At 37.6% G+C, this 13,414-nt stretch overlaps 1 protein-coding gene across 7 annotated transcripts in view; it reads right to left on the bottom strand.

The window, feature by feature from the left end:
• The window catches only part of Rps6ka2 (ribosomal protein S6 kinase A2), a 388,980-nt gene that overhangs the window by 71,943 nt on the left and 303,623 nt on the right, over positions 1-13,414 (bottom strand). For all 7 annotated transcript variants that reach the window (XR_015444055.1, XM_013076709.3, XM_021238007.2 and 4 more), the window contains one exon: positions 10,572-10,652. Coding sequence is in view for 6 of the 7 variants with exons in the window: in XM_013076709.3 (XP_012932163.1) it covers positions 10,572-10,652 (81 nt within the window). In the remaining variant the exon portion in view is untranslated. The remainder of the gene's footprint in view (positions 1-10,571; positions 10,653-13,414) is intronic.

Raw genomic sequence — 13,414 nt, 5'->3', positions numbered from 1 at the left:
TACTTTAGTGCTTGGTGAGAGATATAGGTCTAGTTTTAATCTTTGGCAAGTTGAAACCCAATTTTTCCAGGACCATTTATTAAAGAGGCTATCATTCCTCCAGTGAGGGTGTTTGGATCCTTTGTCAAAGATGAGGTAGCTGAGTGTGTCTGGAGTTGTTTCTGCATTTTCTAATCTGTTCCACTGGTCCTCAGGTCTGTTTCTTTGCCAGTACCATGCTGTTTTTATCACAGTAGCTTTGGGTATAGTTTCAAGTTGGGGATTGTGATACCCCCTGCCATGTCTCTGTTGCCTAGAATTGCTTTTGCTATTCTAGGTCTCTTTTTGTTCCAAATGAATTTTTGGATTGTTTTCTCCAGGTCTGTGAAGTATGCTGCTGGAATTTCAATTGGGATTGCATTGAATCTATATAGCAGTTTTAGAAGTATGGCCATTTTCACTATGTTGATTCTTCCTACCCAGGAGCAAGGGATGTCTTTCCACTTTCTGATATCATCTTTAATATCTCTTTTCAGAGTGATATAGTTTTCAGAGAAAACTAGGTATTTCAGTTTCTTGGATGCTATTGTGAAAGAAATTGTTTACCTTATTTCTCTCTCAGTCTGTTGTTCATGTAGAGGAAAGCTATTGATTTTTGTGTGTTGACCCTGTATCCAGCTACTTTACTGAATTTGGTTATTAAGTCCCTTTTGGTGGAGTTCTTGGGGTCTTCTATATACAGTATCATGTCATCTGCAAATTATGACAATTTGACTTCTTCATTTCCTATCTTTATTCCTTTTATTTCTTTTCTCTAATTGCCATGGCTAATGTTTCCAAAACTATATTGAACAGGAGTGGTGATAGTGGACATTCTTGTCTTGTTCCTGATTTTAGTGTGAAGGATTTCAGTTTTTGACCATTTAGCATGATTTTGTCTGTTGGTTTTCCATAGATGGCTTTTATCAGATTGAGGTAGAGACCATCTAGTCCATTTTTGTGGGGTTTTTATCATAAATGCATGTTGGATGTTTTCAAATGCTTTTTCTGCATCTATTGAGATGATCATATGGTTTTTGTCCTTGGCTCTATTGACATAGTGTATTACTTTTATTGATTTGCAAATGTTGAACCATCCCGGCATCCCTAGGATGAATTCCACTTGGTCAGGGTGTATGATCTTCTTGATGATCTTCTGGATTCTATTTGCCAGTGTCTTATTTAGGATTTTTGCATCTATGTTCATTAGTGAGATTGGCCTATAGTTCTCTTTTTCGGTTGGGTCTTTCTCTGCTTTGAGGATCAAGGTGATTCTTGCTTCCAGGTATGAATTTGGGAGTATTGCTTCCCTTTCAATTTTATTGAAGAGTTTAAACAGTAGTGGCAGTAGTTCCTCTCTAAATGTCTTGTATAATTTGGCAGTGAAGCCATCAGGACCCAGGCTTTTCTTAGTTGTTAAGTTTTTAATTATGTTTTCAATTTCATTGATTGATATTGAGTTGTTTAGAATTTTTAGGTCATCTTTGTTCAACTTTGGTAATATATACATATCTAGGAATCTGTTCATTTCTTCTGTGTTTTCCATCTTATTGGCATATAGGTTCTCAAAGTAGGTACTGATGATCCTCTGGATTTCTGCTGGGTCTGTTGTAATTTTACCCTTTTCATTCCTAATTGTATGGATTTGGGCCTTTTCTTTTCTTTTTCTGATAAGGTTGGCTAAGGGTTTGTCAATTTTGTTGATTCTTTCGAAGAACCAAGTCTTGGCTTCATTGATTTTTTTGTATCATCCTCTTAGTCTCCATTGCATTGATTTCTCCTCTGATCTTTATAATTTCCTCCCTTGTTTGAGCTTTGGGTTTGTCCTGCTCTTCTTTTTCTAGAAGCTTCAGGTTCAGGATCAGGTTGTTTAATTGGGCTCGCTCTGTTTTCCTAATATGCGTATTCACTGCTATGAATTTCCCTCGTAAGACTGCTTTCATTGTGTCCCATAGATTCTGATATATTGTATTGTCATTGTCATTTAATTGAAGGAACTGTCTGATTTCTTCTTTAATTTCCTCTGTGACCCATTGGTTATTCAGAAGTGTGCTGTTCAATTTCCACGTGTTTATGAAATTTTTTCAGTTTCTTTTGCTATGGATCTCCAATTTCATCACACTATGGTCTGATAATATACAGGGAATAACTTCAGTTCCTTTGCACTTACTTAAACATGTTCTATGAGCGAGTATGTGGTCTATTTTGGAGAATGACCTGTGTGCAGCTAATAAGAATGTGTATTCTGATTTTGTGGGGTGGAAGACTCTGTAAATATCTCTTAAAATCATTTGTTCAAGAGTTTGATTGAATTCTAGTATTTCGTTGTTTATTTTTTGTCTAGTTGATCTATTTGTGACAGTGGGGTATTGAGGTTCCCCACTACTATTGTATTAGTGCTTATTTGATTTTTCATATCCGTTAGTATTTGTTTTATGTAGTTGGGCACACAAGTGTTTGGTGCATAGATATTTATGATTGTCATCTCTTCCTGTTGGATTGTTCCCTTCACAAGGATGTAGTGTCCTTCTTTGTCTCTCTTAATCAGTGTTGGTTTGAAATCTACTTGATCTGCAAAGTGGATAGCTACTCCTGCTTTTTTTCTGGGTCCTGTCACATGGAGTATTGTTTTCCACCCTTTAACTTCCAGTCTATGAGTTTCTTTGTGAATTAAGTGTGTTTCTAATATGCAGCATACTTTTGGATGTTACTTTTTGACACATTCTGCCACTCCATTTCTTTTGATTGGTGAATTGAGGCCATTAACATTGATAGTTATAACTGATACATATTGACTTATCATTGTCATGACGTTTTCTTTTTATTGGATTCTCCCCCTTTGCATTTAATTTCTTGTCATGCCAGATGGATTTATTTTGCTGGGCTTCCTGGGGTTATGATCCTCATTGTCTTTTCCTAGGACATTGTCAAAAATCTTTCGGAGTGCTTGTTTGGTATTCATGAAGTTACTAATGTTCTCTTTGTTGTGAAAGTATCTTATTTCTCTATCAAATTTTAAAGATATTTTTGTGGGGTACATCAATCTGGGTTGGACACTGTTTTTCTTTAGGGCTTGCAATACATCACTCCAAGCTCTTCTTGCCTTGAGGGTTTGCATTGAGAAGTCTGCTGTGATTTTTCTTTTTTATTCTTAAATTCTTTTATTGGTACATTTGAGGTATACAATACATTTACATTTGTCACTGGGTGCTTGTACCTGTGCATGATGTATCTTGGTTCTTACTTTTTCCCCATTACCTGTGTGCCCTTCACTCCTTCCACCCTTCCTTATTTATATAGACTTCATTTCCATTTCTTTAAAATTTTCTCATAATTTTTCCTTTCCCTACTTTCCTTTCTCCTTCCCCTCCCATCACCCCTACCCCTTTGGACTTTTCTTCCTATTTCAAATTATCAATTATTCCTTTCAATTATTTAACCCTTATTTACATTTTCAGTTTCTCATACTAGAGAAACTATTCAGTATTTACACATGTGTCCTATTTATTTCACTTAAGAGTATGGGCTCAACATGCATCCATTTAGCTATAAATATCTGTAGTTTCTCATTCATTATGGCTGAGTAGTACTCCATTTTATAAAAAAAACCCCATTTTCTTTATCCAGTTTCCAGTTGATGGGCACTTGGGCTGTTTCCAAGCTTTAGCTATTACAAACTATGCTGCTATAAACATGGGTGCACATATATCTCTGTGGTATGATTCTTTTAATTTTTGGGGGACGACACCCAGCAGGGAAATAGCTGGATCAAATGGGACCTCTAGTCCTAGTTCTTTGAGGTATCTCCATACTGATTTCCACAGTGGTTGCACAAGCTTGTACTCCCATCAGCAATGGAGAAGGGTTCCTTTCTCCCCATACCCCTGTCAGCATTTGTTATTGGTTGATTTCTTGATAGCAGCTATTCTTTCTGAGGTGAGGTGGAATCTCAGCGTTGTTTTCATTTGTATTTCTCAAATGACCAGTGATGTTGAACATTTTTTCATATGTTTATTTGCTGCTTTAACTTCTTGTTCTGAGAAATGTCTGTTCATTTCAGATGCCCATTTTTGAATTGAGTCTTTGAATTTGGGGGGTCTGACTTTTTTCAGTTCTTTATATATTCTAGATAGTAGTCCTTTGTCTGAGGTACAGCTCCTAAAATTTTTTTCCCACATTGTAGGTTGTCTCTTAGCCCTGTTGGTGGTTTCTCTTGCAGTGCAGAAGCTTTTTAATAAGATAAGATCCCAGTTGTTGATTGTTTGTGCTAGTTCCCATGCTACTGAGGTTTTGTTCATAAAGTCTTTTCCTATGCCAATTTTTTCAAGAGTTCTACCTAACTTATCTTCCAGCAAGTTTAGTGTTTCTGTTTTAATATTTAGTTCTTTAATTCACTTTGATCTTAGTGCATGGTGATAGGTATGGGTCTAGTTTTAATCTTTGGCAGGTTGAAATCCAGTTTTTCCAACACCATTTATTAAATAGGCTATCTTTCCTCCAATGATGGTGGTTGGCTCCTTTGTCAAAGATGAGGTAGCTGAGTATGTCTGGAGTTGTTTCTGCATCTTCTAATCTATTCCACTGATCCTCAGGTCTGTTGTTTTGAGAGTACCATGCTGTTTTTATCACAGTAGCTTTGTAGTATAGTTTCAAGTTGGGGATTGTGATATCCCCTGCCATGTCTCGGTTGCCTAGAATTGCTTTGGCTATTCTAGGCTTCTTCTGGTTCCAAATGAATTTTTGGATTGTTTTCTCTAGTTCTGTGAAGTATTTTGTTGAAATTTTAATCAAGATTGCATTAAATCTATATAGTAGTTTTGGAAGTATGGCCATTTTCACTATATTGGTTCTTCCTACCCAGGAACAAGGGATATCTTTCCATTTTCTTATATCCTCATCAATCTGTTTTTTCAGAGTGCTATAGTTTTCAGTGGAGAGGTCTTTTGGTTCCTTTGTTAGATTGATTTGTAGATATTTCATTTTTTTGGATGCTATTGTAAAAGGAACTGTTTCCCGAATTTCTCTCTCAGTGAGTCTGTTATTTGTGTACAAGATGGCTATTGTTTTTCGAGTGTTGACCTTGTATCCAGCTACTCTACTGAATCTTGTCAATTAAGTCTAGAAGACTTTTGCTGGAGCTTTTTGGGTCTTCTATGTAGAGTATCATATTGTCAGGAAATAATGACAGTTTAACTTCTTCCTTTCCTACCTTTATTCTTTTTATTTCTTTCTCTTTTCTAATTGCTGTGGCTAATGTTTCCAGAACTATATTGAAGGAGTGGTGATAGTGGGCATCCTTGTCTTGTTCCTGATTTTAGCAAGAAAGTTTTCAGTTTCTGACCATTTAGTATGATGTTGGCTGATGGTTTTTTATAGATAGCCTTAATCAAGTTCAGATAAAGACCTTGTATTCCAATTTTCTATAGTTTTTTTTTTTTTTTTTTTTTTACCATGAATGGGTGTTGGATTTTGTCAAATGCCTTTTCTGCATCTATTGAGATGATCATATGGTTTTTGTTCTTGACTCTGTTAATATAGTGTATTACATTTATTGATTTATGAACTTTGAACCATCTTTGTATCCCTGTGATAAATCCAACTTGTTCAGGGTGTGTGATCTTCCTGATGACACTCTGTATTCTGTTTGCCAGTATCTTGTTGAGGATTTTTGCATCTATGTTCATTAGGGAGATTGGTCTGTAGTTCTCTTTTTGGGGTGGGTCTTTCCCTGGTTTTGGAATCAAAGTAACACTTGCTTCCAGGAATGAATTTGGAAGTATTGCTTCCCTTTCAATTTCCTTGATGAGTTTAAAGAGTAATGGCGTTAGTACTTCTTTAAATGTCTTGTAAAATTCAGCAGTGAAGCCATCCGCACCTGGGGTTTTCTTTGTTGGTAAATTTTTTATTACATTTTCAATTTCACTCATTGTAATTGGGGTGTTTAGAATTTCTATATCTTCTTCATTTAACTTTGGCAATTCATATGTATCTAGGAATCTGTCCATTTCTTCTGTGTTTTTCATTTTATTAGAGTACAGGTTCTCAAAGTAGGTATTGATGGTCTTCTGGATTTCTGTTAGATCTGTTGTGACTTCACCTTTTTCATTCTTAATTGCATGTATTTGTGCCTTTGCTTTCCTTTTTTTGATAAGGTTGGCTAAAACTTTATCGATTTTATTTATTCTTTCAAAAAACCAACTCTTTGATTCATTGATTTTCTGTATCATTCTCTTAGTCTCCATTGCATTGATTTCTGCCCTGATGTTTATAATTTCCTCTCTTGTATTCGTTTTGCTCTTCTTTATCTAGGAGCTTGAGGTTCTGCATTAGGTTATTTATCTGAGTTTTCTCTGTTTTCCTAATATGGGCATTCACTGCTATGAATTTCCCTCATAGAATTGCTTTCATTGAGTCCCATAGATTACTGTATGTTTTACTGGCATTATCATTTACTTGTAGAAACTGGCTAATTTCTTCTTTAATTTCCTCTGTGACCCATTGGTTGTTCAGGAGGGTCTTATTCAGTTTCCATATGTTTGTGGGGGTTTTGCGGTTTCTTATGTTATTGATCTCTAATTGTATTGCACTATGGTCTGATAATATATGGGGGTAACTTCAGTTCTTTTACATTTACTTAGACATGTCCTATGGGCTAGCATGTGGTCTATTCTGGAGAATGACTCGTGTGCAGCTAAAAAGAATGTATATTCTGATTTTGTGGGGAGAAACACTCTGTAAACATCTATTAAGTCCATTTATTCAATAGCTTGGTTCAGTTCTAGAATTTCATTGTTAATTTTTTGTCTAGATGATCTGTCTATTTGTGATAGTGGGGTATTGAGGTCCCCCACTAAAACTGTGTTACTGCTGATTTGGTTTTTCATGTCCATTAATATTTGTTTTGTATAGTTGGGGGCATTCATATTTGGTGCATATATATTTAGGATTGTCATCTCTTCCTCTTGTATTGTTCCCTTCACAAGGTTGTAGTGACCATCTTTGTCTCTCTTAATTAGTATTTTTTTGAAATTTACTTTGTCTGCAAGTACTATTGCTACCCCTGCTTTTTTCTGGGTCCCTGTGGTGTGGAGAACTGTTTTTCATCCTTTTACTTTAAGTCTATGAATTTCTTTTTGAGTTAGGTGTGTTTCTTGTATTCAGCATATTGTTGGATTTTGCTTCTTAATCCATTCTGCCAGTCTATTTCTTTTGAGTGGTGAATTGAGGCCATTAACATTGATGGTTTTAATTGATATATATTGACTCATCCTTGTCATGATGTTTTACTTTTGTTGGCTTTTTAATTTATTTTTCCCCCTTCCCTTTAGTTTCTTACCTTGCCTGGTGGCTTCCCTCTGTTGGGCCTCATGGAGTTGTGACCTTCATTGTTTTTTTCTAGGATATTGTTTAAAATTGCTTGTAGTGCTAGTTTGGTGTTCATGAAATTTCTCAGGTGTTCTTTGTTGTGGAAGTATGTAATTTCCCCATCAATTTTGAAAGATAATTTTTCCAGATTCAACAGTTTAGGTTGCAAGTTATTTTCTTTTAGGGCTTGAAATACTTCACTCCAGGAACTCCTTGACTTGAGGGTTTGTGTTGAGAAGTCTGCTGTGATTCTAATGGGCTTTCCTTTGTAGGTGATTTGTTTCTTTTCTCTAACTGCTTGTAGGATTTTGTTCTTCTGTTGGGTTTCTGGGATCTTGACTATTATATGTCTAGGTGTAGACTTTTTTTTGACCATGGCTAGTTGGAGTTCTGTATGCCTCATTATCTGTATGTCCAATTCTCTACCTCTGTCTGGGAAGTTTTCCACTATTACTTCTTTTTTTTTTTTGGTACCGGGGATCGAACTCTGGGCTTCCCGCTTGCAAGGCAGGTGGCACAACCACTGAGCTAAATCCCTGGCCCTCCACTATTACTTCTATGAACAGTTTTTTTTTTAATGTCAATTGTACTTTCTCCTGTTTTTTCATGTACTCCTATCAGTCTTATGTTATTCTTCTTTGCATTATCTAGCTCCTGCTGGATTGATTTCTTGTGGTCTCTTACTATTTTTAAGAAATCTCTGTTTTCATGGTCATTAACCACAATCCTGTCTTCTATTTCTGATATTCTATCTTCACATTCCCTTAATCTGCTGTGCATACTTTCAATGGGGTTTTTAATATCCTGGATATCTGTTTGAATCTGTTTCATGGATTCCATTTCTTTCTTATGCTGGGCATTCATGGCTTCCAGCATGTTTCTGAGCTTATCTATTTTTTTTTTATCTGTTTGTGTTCTAGAGCCTCTAATCATGTCTTTCACTTTGCTCACCATCTCTGTAGTTATCTGGGAGATTATTTCTGCTTTGAACTTTTCTAGCACCTCATTCATCTGTTTTGTTACTTCCTGTGCTATCAGCTCAGGGTGTCCAGGTAGTTGATTATCAAACTTTTCCACCTCGTTTCCCCCAGAGTTTATCCTTGGTGGGGTGGAAATCTGAGTTTGTGCCTTGCTTAAATGCGTTCTCATTTTTGTGTTTGGTACTGTCCTTGGTTTAACTCCTGGGTTGATAGTTTGAAATTGCTTATCGTAGGTATCTTTGTTGCTTATAATTAGAACCCTTATGGAATGATTGCTTCTTAGAGGTGTCTTCCAGATATATCTGATCTTTAGGTTTTGAGTCTCTAATGACTCTGAGACTATCTAATTTTCATTATACCAGGAAGGACCACTGACTAGATCAATAACAACACCTTAGCCCAAGTGATACAATCAGCAACACCATAGCATCAAGTACATCTTGGAAAATGACATTTTGTGGTAGTTATTAATCTAACACCTTTAACTGTGTGAATTAAATCAAAATCAAGGACATATGTTTATAGTGAATAAACTCTTCAATACAGCAACTTTACCCTTTGGGATGGGGAGTTGGAAGGAGTTGGGGAGGGAGGGATAGATAGGTAGAAGGATAGGGGAAGGTTAGCAGTGAGGTCAGAGGACAAGGGTGAGAGAAGGAAAAGAGAAGAAAAGATAAAGAAGAAATCCAAATTAGAGCCAGAACAGGAACAAAAAGGGAGATAAAGAACAATGTGGGACTACAAGAGAGTGAGTGTGAGAGAGAGGGAACAGGAAAGACAAAAGAAAGACGGAAAAAAAAAGAGAAAACAAAAATTTGCAAAGAAATTTTTGCAAAGGAAAAAAAATTAAAAATAAGAGAAAAAAACACACAAACCAATAATACTAATTTTGGAAATGAAAAATAAAAATGAAAATGAAGGGCCTCCTTCCGGGTATATTTCTGCTGTCACAACAGACAATGTGGGCAGCAGTGTGCAGATATAAGTCAATGAGTCTCAGCAAGCCAGTCACAGGCCTGTGCAATTCCAGCAGATTTCTGGCTGTAAGTCCCAAGTTGAGCTCCCTGTCCTCCTGTAGGGTTGAACCCTGCAAGGCTCTACTGAAGGTTCTAGCTGCCCTTCCCCTGAAAATAATCCAAGTTCCAATGGGAGGTGATGATCCCTCAAACTTACCCAGTATGGTGGTTTGTTTTGTTTTTTTTTTTGGTACCAGGGATTGAACTCAGGAACTTGCATTTGTGAGGCAGGTAGCTGCACCACTGAGCTAAATCCCCGACCCCCACCAGTATGGTGGTTTGGTGGTCTGGTGTCCTTTGTGTTTTTTTAGTGTGGAGCCAGGTGGTGGTACAGCCAAAAGGCCAAAAGAGTGGGGGGAGGAGGGGGGAGTCCTTCAGGTGCCTGCACGGCTAAGTGGATCACTGCTGTGTGCGCAAGCTGTATGGAGTGGGTTCCTTGTGACCTGGGACCTCTCTCAGGCATCTGCTGATGTCAGTCTGCTGTGATTCTGATGGCTTTCCTTTGTATGTGATTTGTTTCTTTTCTCTAACTGCTTGTAGAATTTTGTTCCTCTGTTGGGTTTCTGGAATCTTAACAATTATATGCTTGTGTGTAGATTGTTTTTGATCAAGGCTAGTTGGAGTCCTATCTGTCTCACTTATCTGTATGTCAAGTTCTTTTCCCCTGCTTGGGAAGTTTTCTGCCATCACTTCTGTGAACAGTTTTTTTATGTCATCTGCACTCTCTCCTGTTTCTTCATTGACTCCAATAAGTCTTATGTTATTCTTCTTTGCATCATCTTGAGCTTAGTTTTTAAAATGCTTGTCATATGGCAGTTAAAAGATGATGTTAGCACCAGGGTTTAAAGAAATTAGTGGGTCACACAACATTTTATTCTGAAATAGCACAAAATGCATCACAGTTCACACCAATCTAGGTCAGAGACCTTTGTACCCATTACCACAGGTGACAGATAATAATGGATAGGCCATCTCAGATTACATCTTGGGAATGAAAACAGGTCATCATACTCTTTGAGGGAAAATAAACACAAGAGAGTAAGGATTGGGGACCAGCCAGGACAGAATTCTGTGACACAGGGAGGATTTTCTTCTTCCTTATCTATTATTTTGTCCAGTTTCCTTTGATATGGAGGAAGCTGCCCTGAGCCCTTTCTGAGCAGGTCCTATGTCACCATGTCACTGTACTTACCATAATGGAGCTTGACAATGAAAGGATGATTCACTTCAGCCAAGATGTCTCTCTCCATTTTTGATCTGACTCGGTCCCGGACTGCAGGACAGAAATAAAAGGTTTTCAAGAGGTGGGAAGTAGGAATTCTGAAGAACACTGAATACAAAATATGAGCTAAACTAATCTCTCCAACTTTGTATTAAAAACTTTTCTAATGTATACAAAACCTGGAGTAGTACAAGGATTACCTGATATTCTCAGTTACTTACATTATGTAACATTTGCTTTCTCACTCTTTGTGTTTGTCTCTGTCTGTCTCTCATGAGGAAGGGGAGGGGAATGGAATGTAAAAAGAATGAAGATGTGTCTTGTACATGTACCAGCTACGCACAATGAATGTATTCATTATGTACTAATAAAAACATACTAATGAAAAACACACTAATAAAAAAATTGTAGAAACCATAGCATTTTATAAGATCTCAGGTGCCTTGGCCCATATCTTCTAAGAATAAGGACAATTCCTTACATAACACTAATCTGGCATCACATCTAGGAAACTATTGATCATTCTATGATATCATCTGACATCTAACCCATGGTAACCTCCTTAACTTGTGCGATTTACAGCTCTTATTTTTTCCAACCTATGATCTAGTAAAGGGTCACACATTATATGGGTGGTAAATTGCTTTATTTGTAAACATCTACCTTTCATGGTCATTTTGACTTTGGGGAAGAGCTAGAAGTTACATAGTGCCAGATACAGTGAATAAGATGGATGAAGACATACAATAATGTTGTTATTTGACAGAAATTGCCATAAACATTTCGAATCAATTGAGGGCATGAGGCAGCTACACAGTGCCATTAAAGACACTCACAAAAGAGAACTTCTGGAACTGCTTTAGAAAATGGCAAGAATGATGAAATAATTGTGTTTCAAGGAGGGGTGGAATTTTGAGGGGGGATTAATAGCAAAGCATCTTTTACTGTTAATATTTAAATATTCACTGTGTGTTTTGATCATATCTTGTATATTTTCTTTTAACTTAGTGTGTTTTAACAAATTACATTATTCTTTTTGGTGCTTGCACTGTTTTAAGTTCAGCCATCTGGGAATGCAGATGTAATTATTTCTGAGGCAAACGAGTAAACAAACAGAAAGATAACTACCTGAGAAAAAGAACTATTCTGAGACTCCACAAGCTAATTGATACACTCAGGAAGTATCGAAGTGGCTTCCTGCAGCCTCACAGGAATGAGGGTAGAAAATTCTTCAGATTTTCTTCTTGTGACAAATACAGCAAGTATCAACTGAACTGGGTATTGAAATTCACCCATATTTTACACTTGCAATATGTACTCCTAAAATTTTATTTAAGAAATCCTTCCTAATGGACAACAGCAATAACACTAAAGTGAGATATTATCAATGTTGGTAAGAATGTGGGGAAATCAGAAGCTTACTACACTGCAGGAAAGAATGTAAAATGGTGGAGTCACTGTGGAAGATAGCTTGGTGATTCCTCGAAAGGATAAACAGAATTATACTATAACCCAGGAATTCCATTGCTAGGTATATAACCAAAGGATTTGAAAGCAGTAACCTGAATAGGTATTAGGCTATCCATGTGCCTAACAGCACTATTCATAGTAATAAAAGATGAAAGAAACCTAAATGTCCATGTGCAGAATAATGGATAAAAAAATGTGGTAGAATATTATTCAGCCTTAAAAAGGAAAAAATTCAGACACATACCACAACAAAATCAATCTTGAAAATGTTATGCTAACTGAAATAAGCCAGACGTAAGGGGACAACTCTTGTATGATTCCACTTATAAGGGGGGCTTAGAACAGGCAAACTCACAAACAAAAAATTGAACAGTAGCTACTAGGGTTGAAGAGAAGGGGATGATGGGGTTTCTGCCTAACGGGTTCAGAGTTTCTCTTTGGGTGATGAACAGGGTTTGGGGATAAGACTGGTGAAGCTACTCAGTACTGTACATTTTAATGCAGATAAGAAAACAGAAATTCTTCCTTATCCTTGGGCCCCCAGGGTGGTCTCCTACAGTCTGCTCTACACTCTTAGTTTTGACATTTGTATTCAGTTATTCAAGCTCTCTGGATCCACCTGTGTCTCTGCCTGATCGCTTTCCCTGGCTGCTCTGTGAGCATGTCATGTCATTGCAGGGTGCTCTCTGCTTCTGTCTCCTCGTGGATGCAGGGTGGATAGCTCTGACCCACAGGGTTACCATGAGGAACACAGGAGGTGAGATACTGATCACAAAGATGGCTGGTGCGGCACTGTGCCTGCCTTAACTGTCCTCTGCAGTGGCCCTGTTAGTGCTCTGTCCACTCCTGTGCCAACACTAGCCAGTCACTGTGGTGCTCCGTGACATTCCTTAGAGCATAGAGATCAGCAGTGTGCACGCTGAGGACATTGTGATGGGCAGCTGCAGGAGCCCTAGTGGCTGCCTCAGCTGTAGCACTTGCCTCTATGTCCCTTGTTGCTCTAATTCCCTGAGATCAAAGCACCAAGGCAGAGGGGGAAAGGAACTAAGGTACCCACAGTAGGCCCTCCTTCTGCTTAATGAATGAGGAGGAATTTCATTGCCTGATAGACCTCGAAGAACACATCATTCAATTGGGCTACTTTACAGAAGAGGAAAAGGAAACAAAGCTTTTGTGGGATACAGGTGCAATGTGCACCTTTCTAGGGTATGGTACATTATTATCGCCTGAAATAACAGCAGCACAGAGGATGAGATGTCTGAGAGGAGGAGAGAGACACAGTAAGCTCAGTAGAAAGGGGTGGACAAGCAGGGTTAGGAGTGAACACTCTGACCCAAGTGTTG

This window comes from Heterocephalus glaber, unplaced genomic scaffold (genome assembly GCF_053883595.1).
Source record: "Heterocephalus glaber isolate CG9 unplaced genomic scaffold, H.glaber_assembly_v1.0 deba00001593, whole genome shotgun sequence".
Taxonomy (NCBI): Eukaryota; Metazoa; Chordata; class Mammalia; order Rodentia; family Bathyergidae; genus Heterocephalus; species Heterocephalus glaber.
This window is presented reverse-complemented; position numbering and strand designations above follow the sequence as displayed.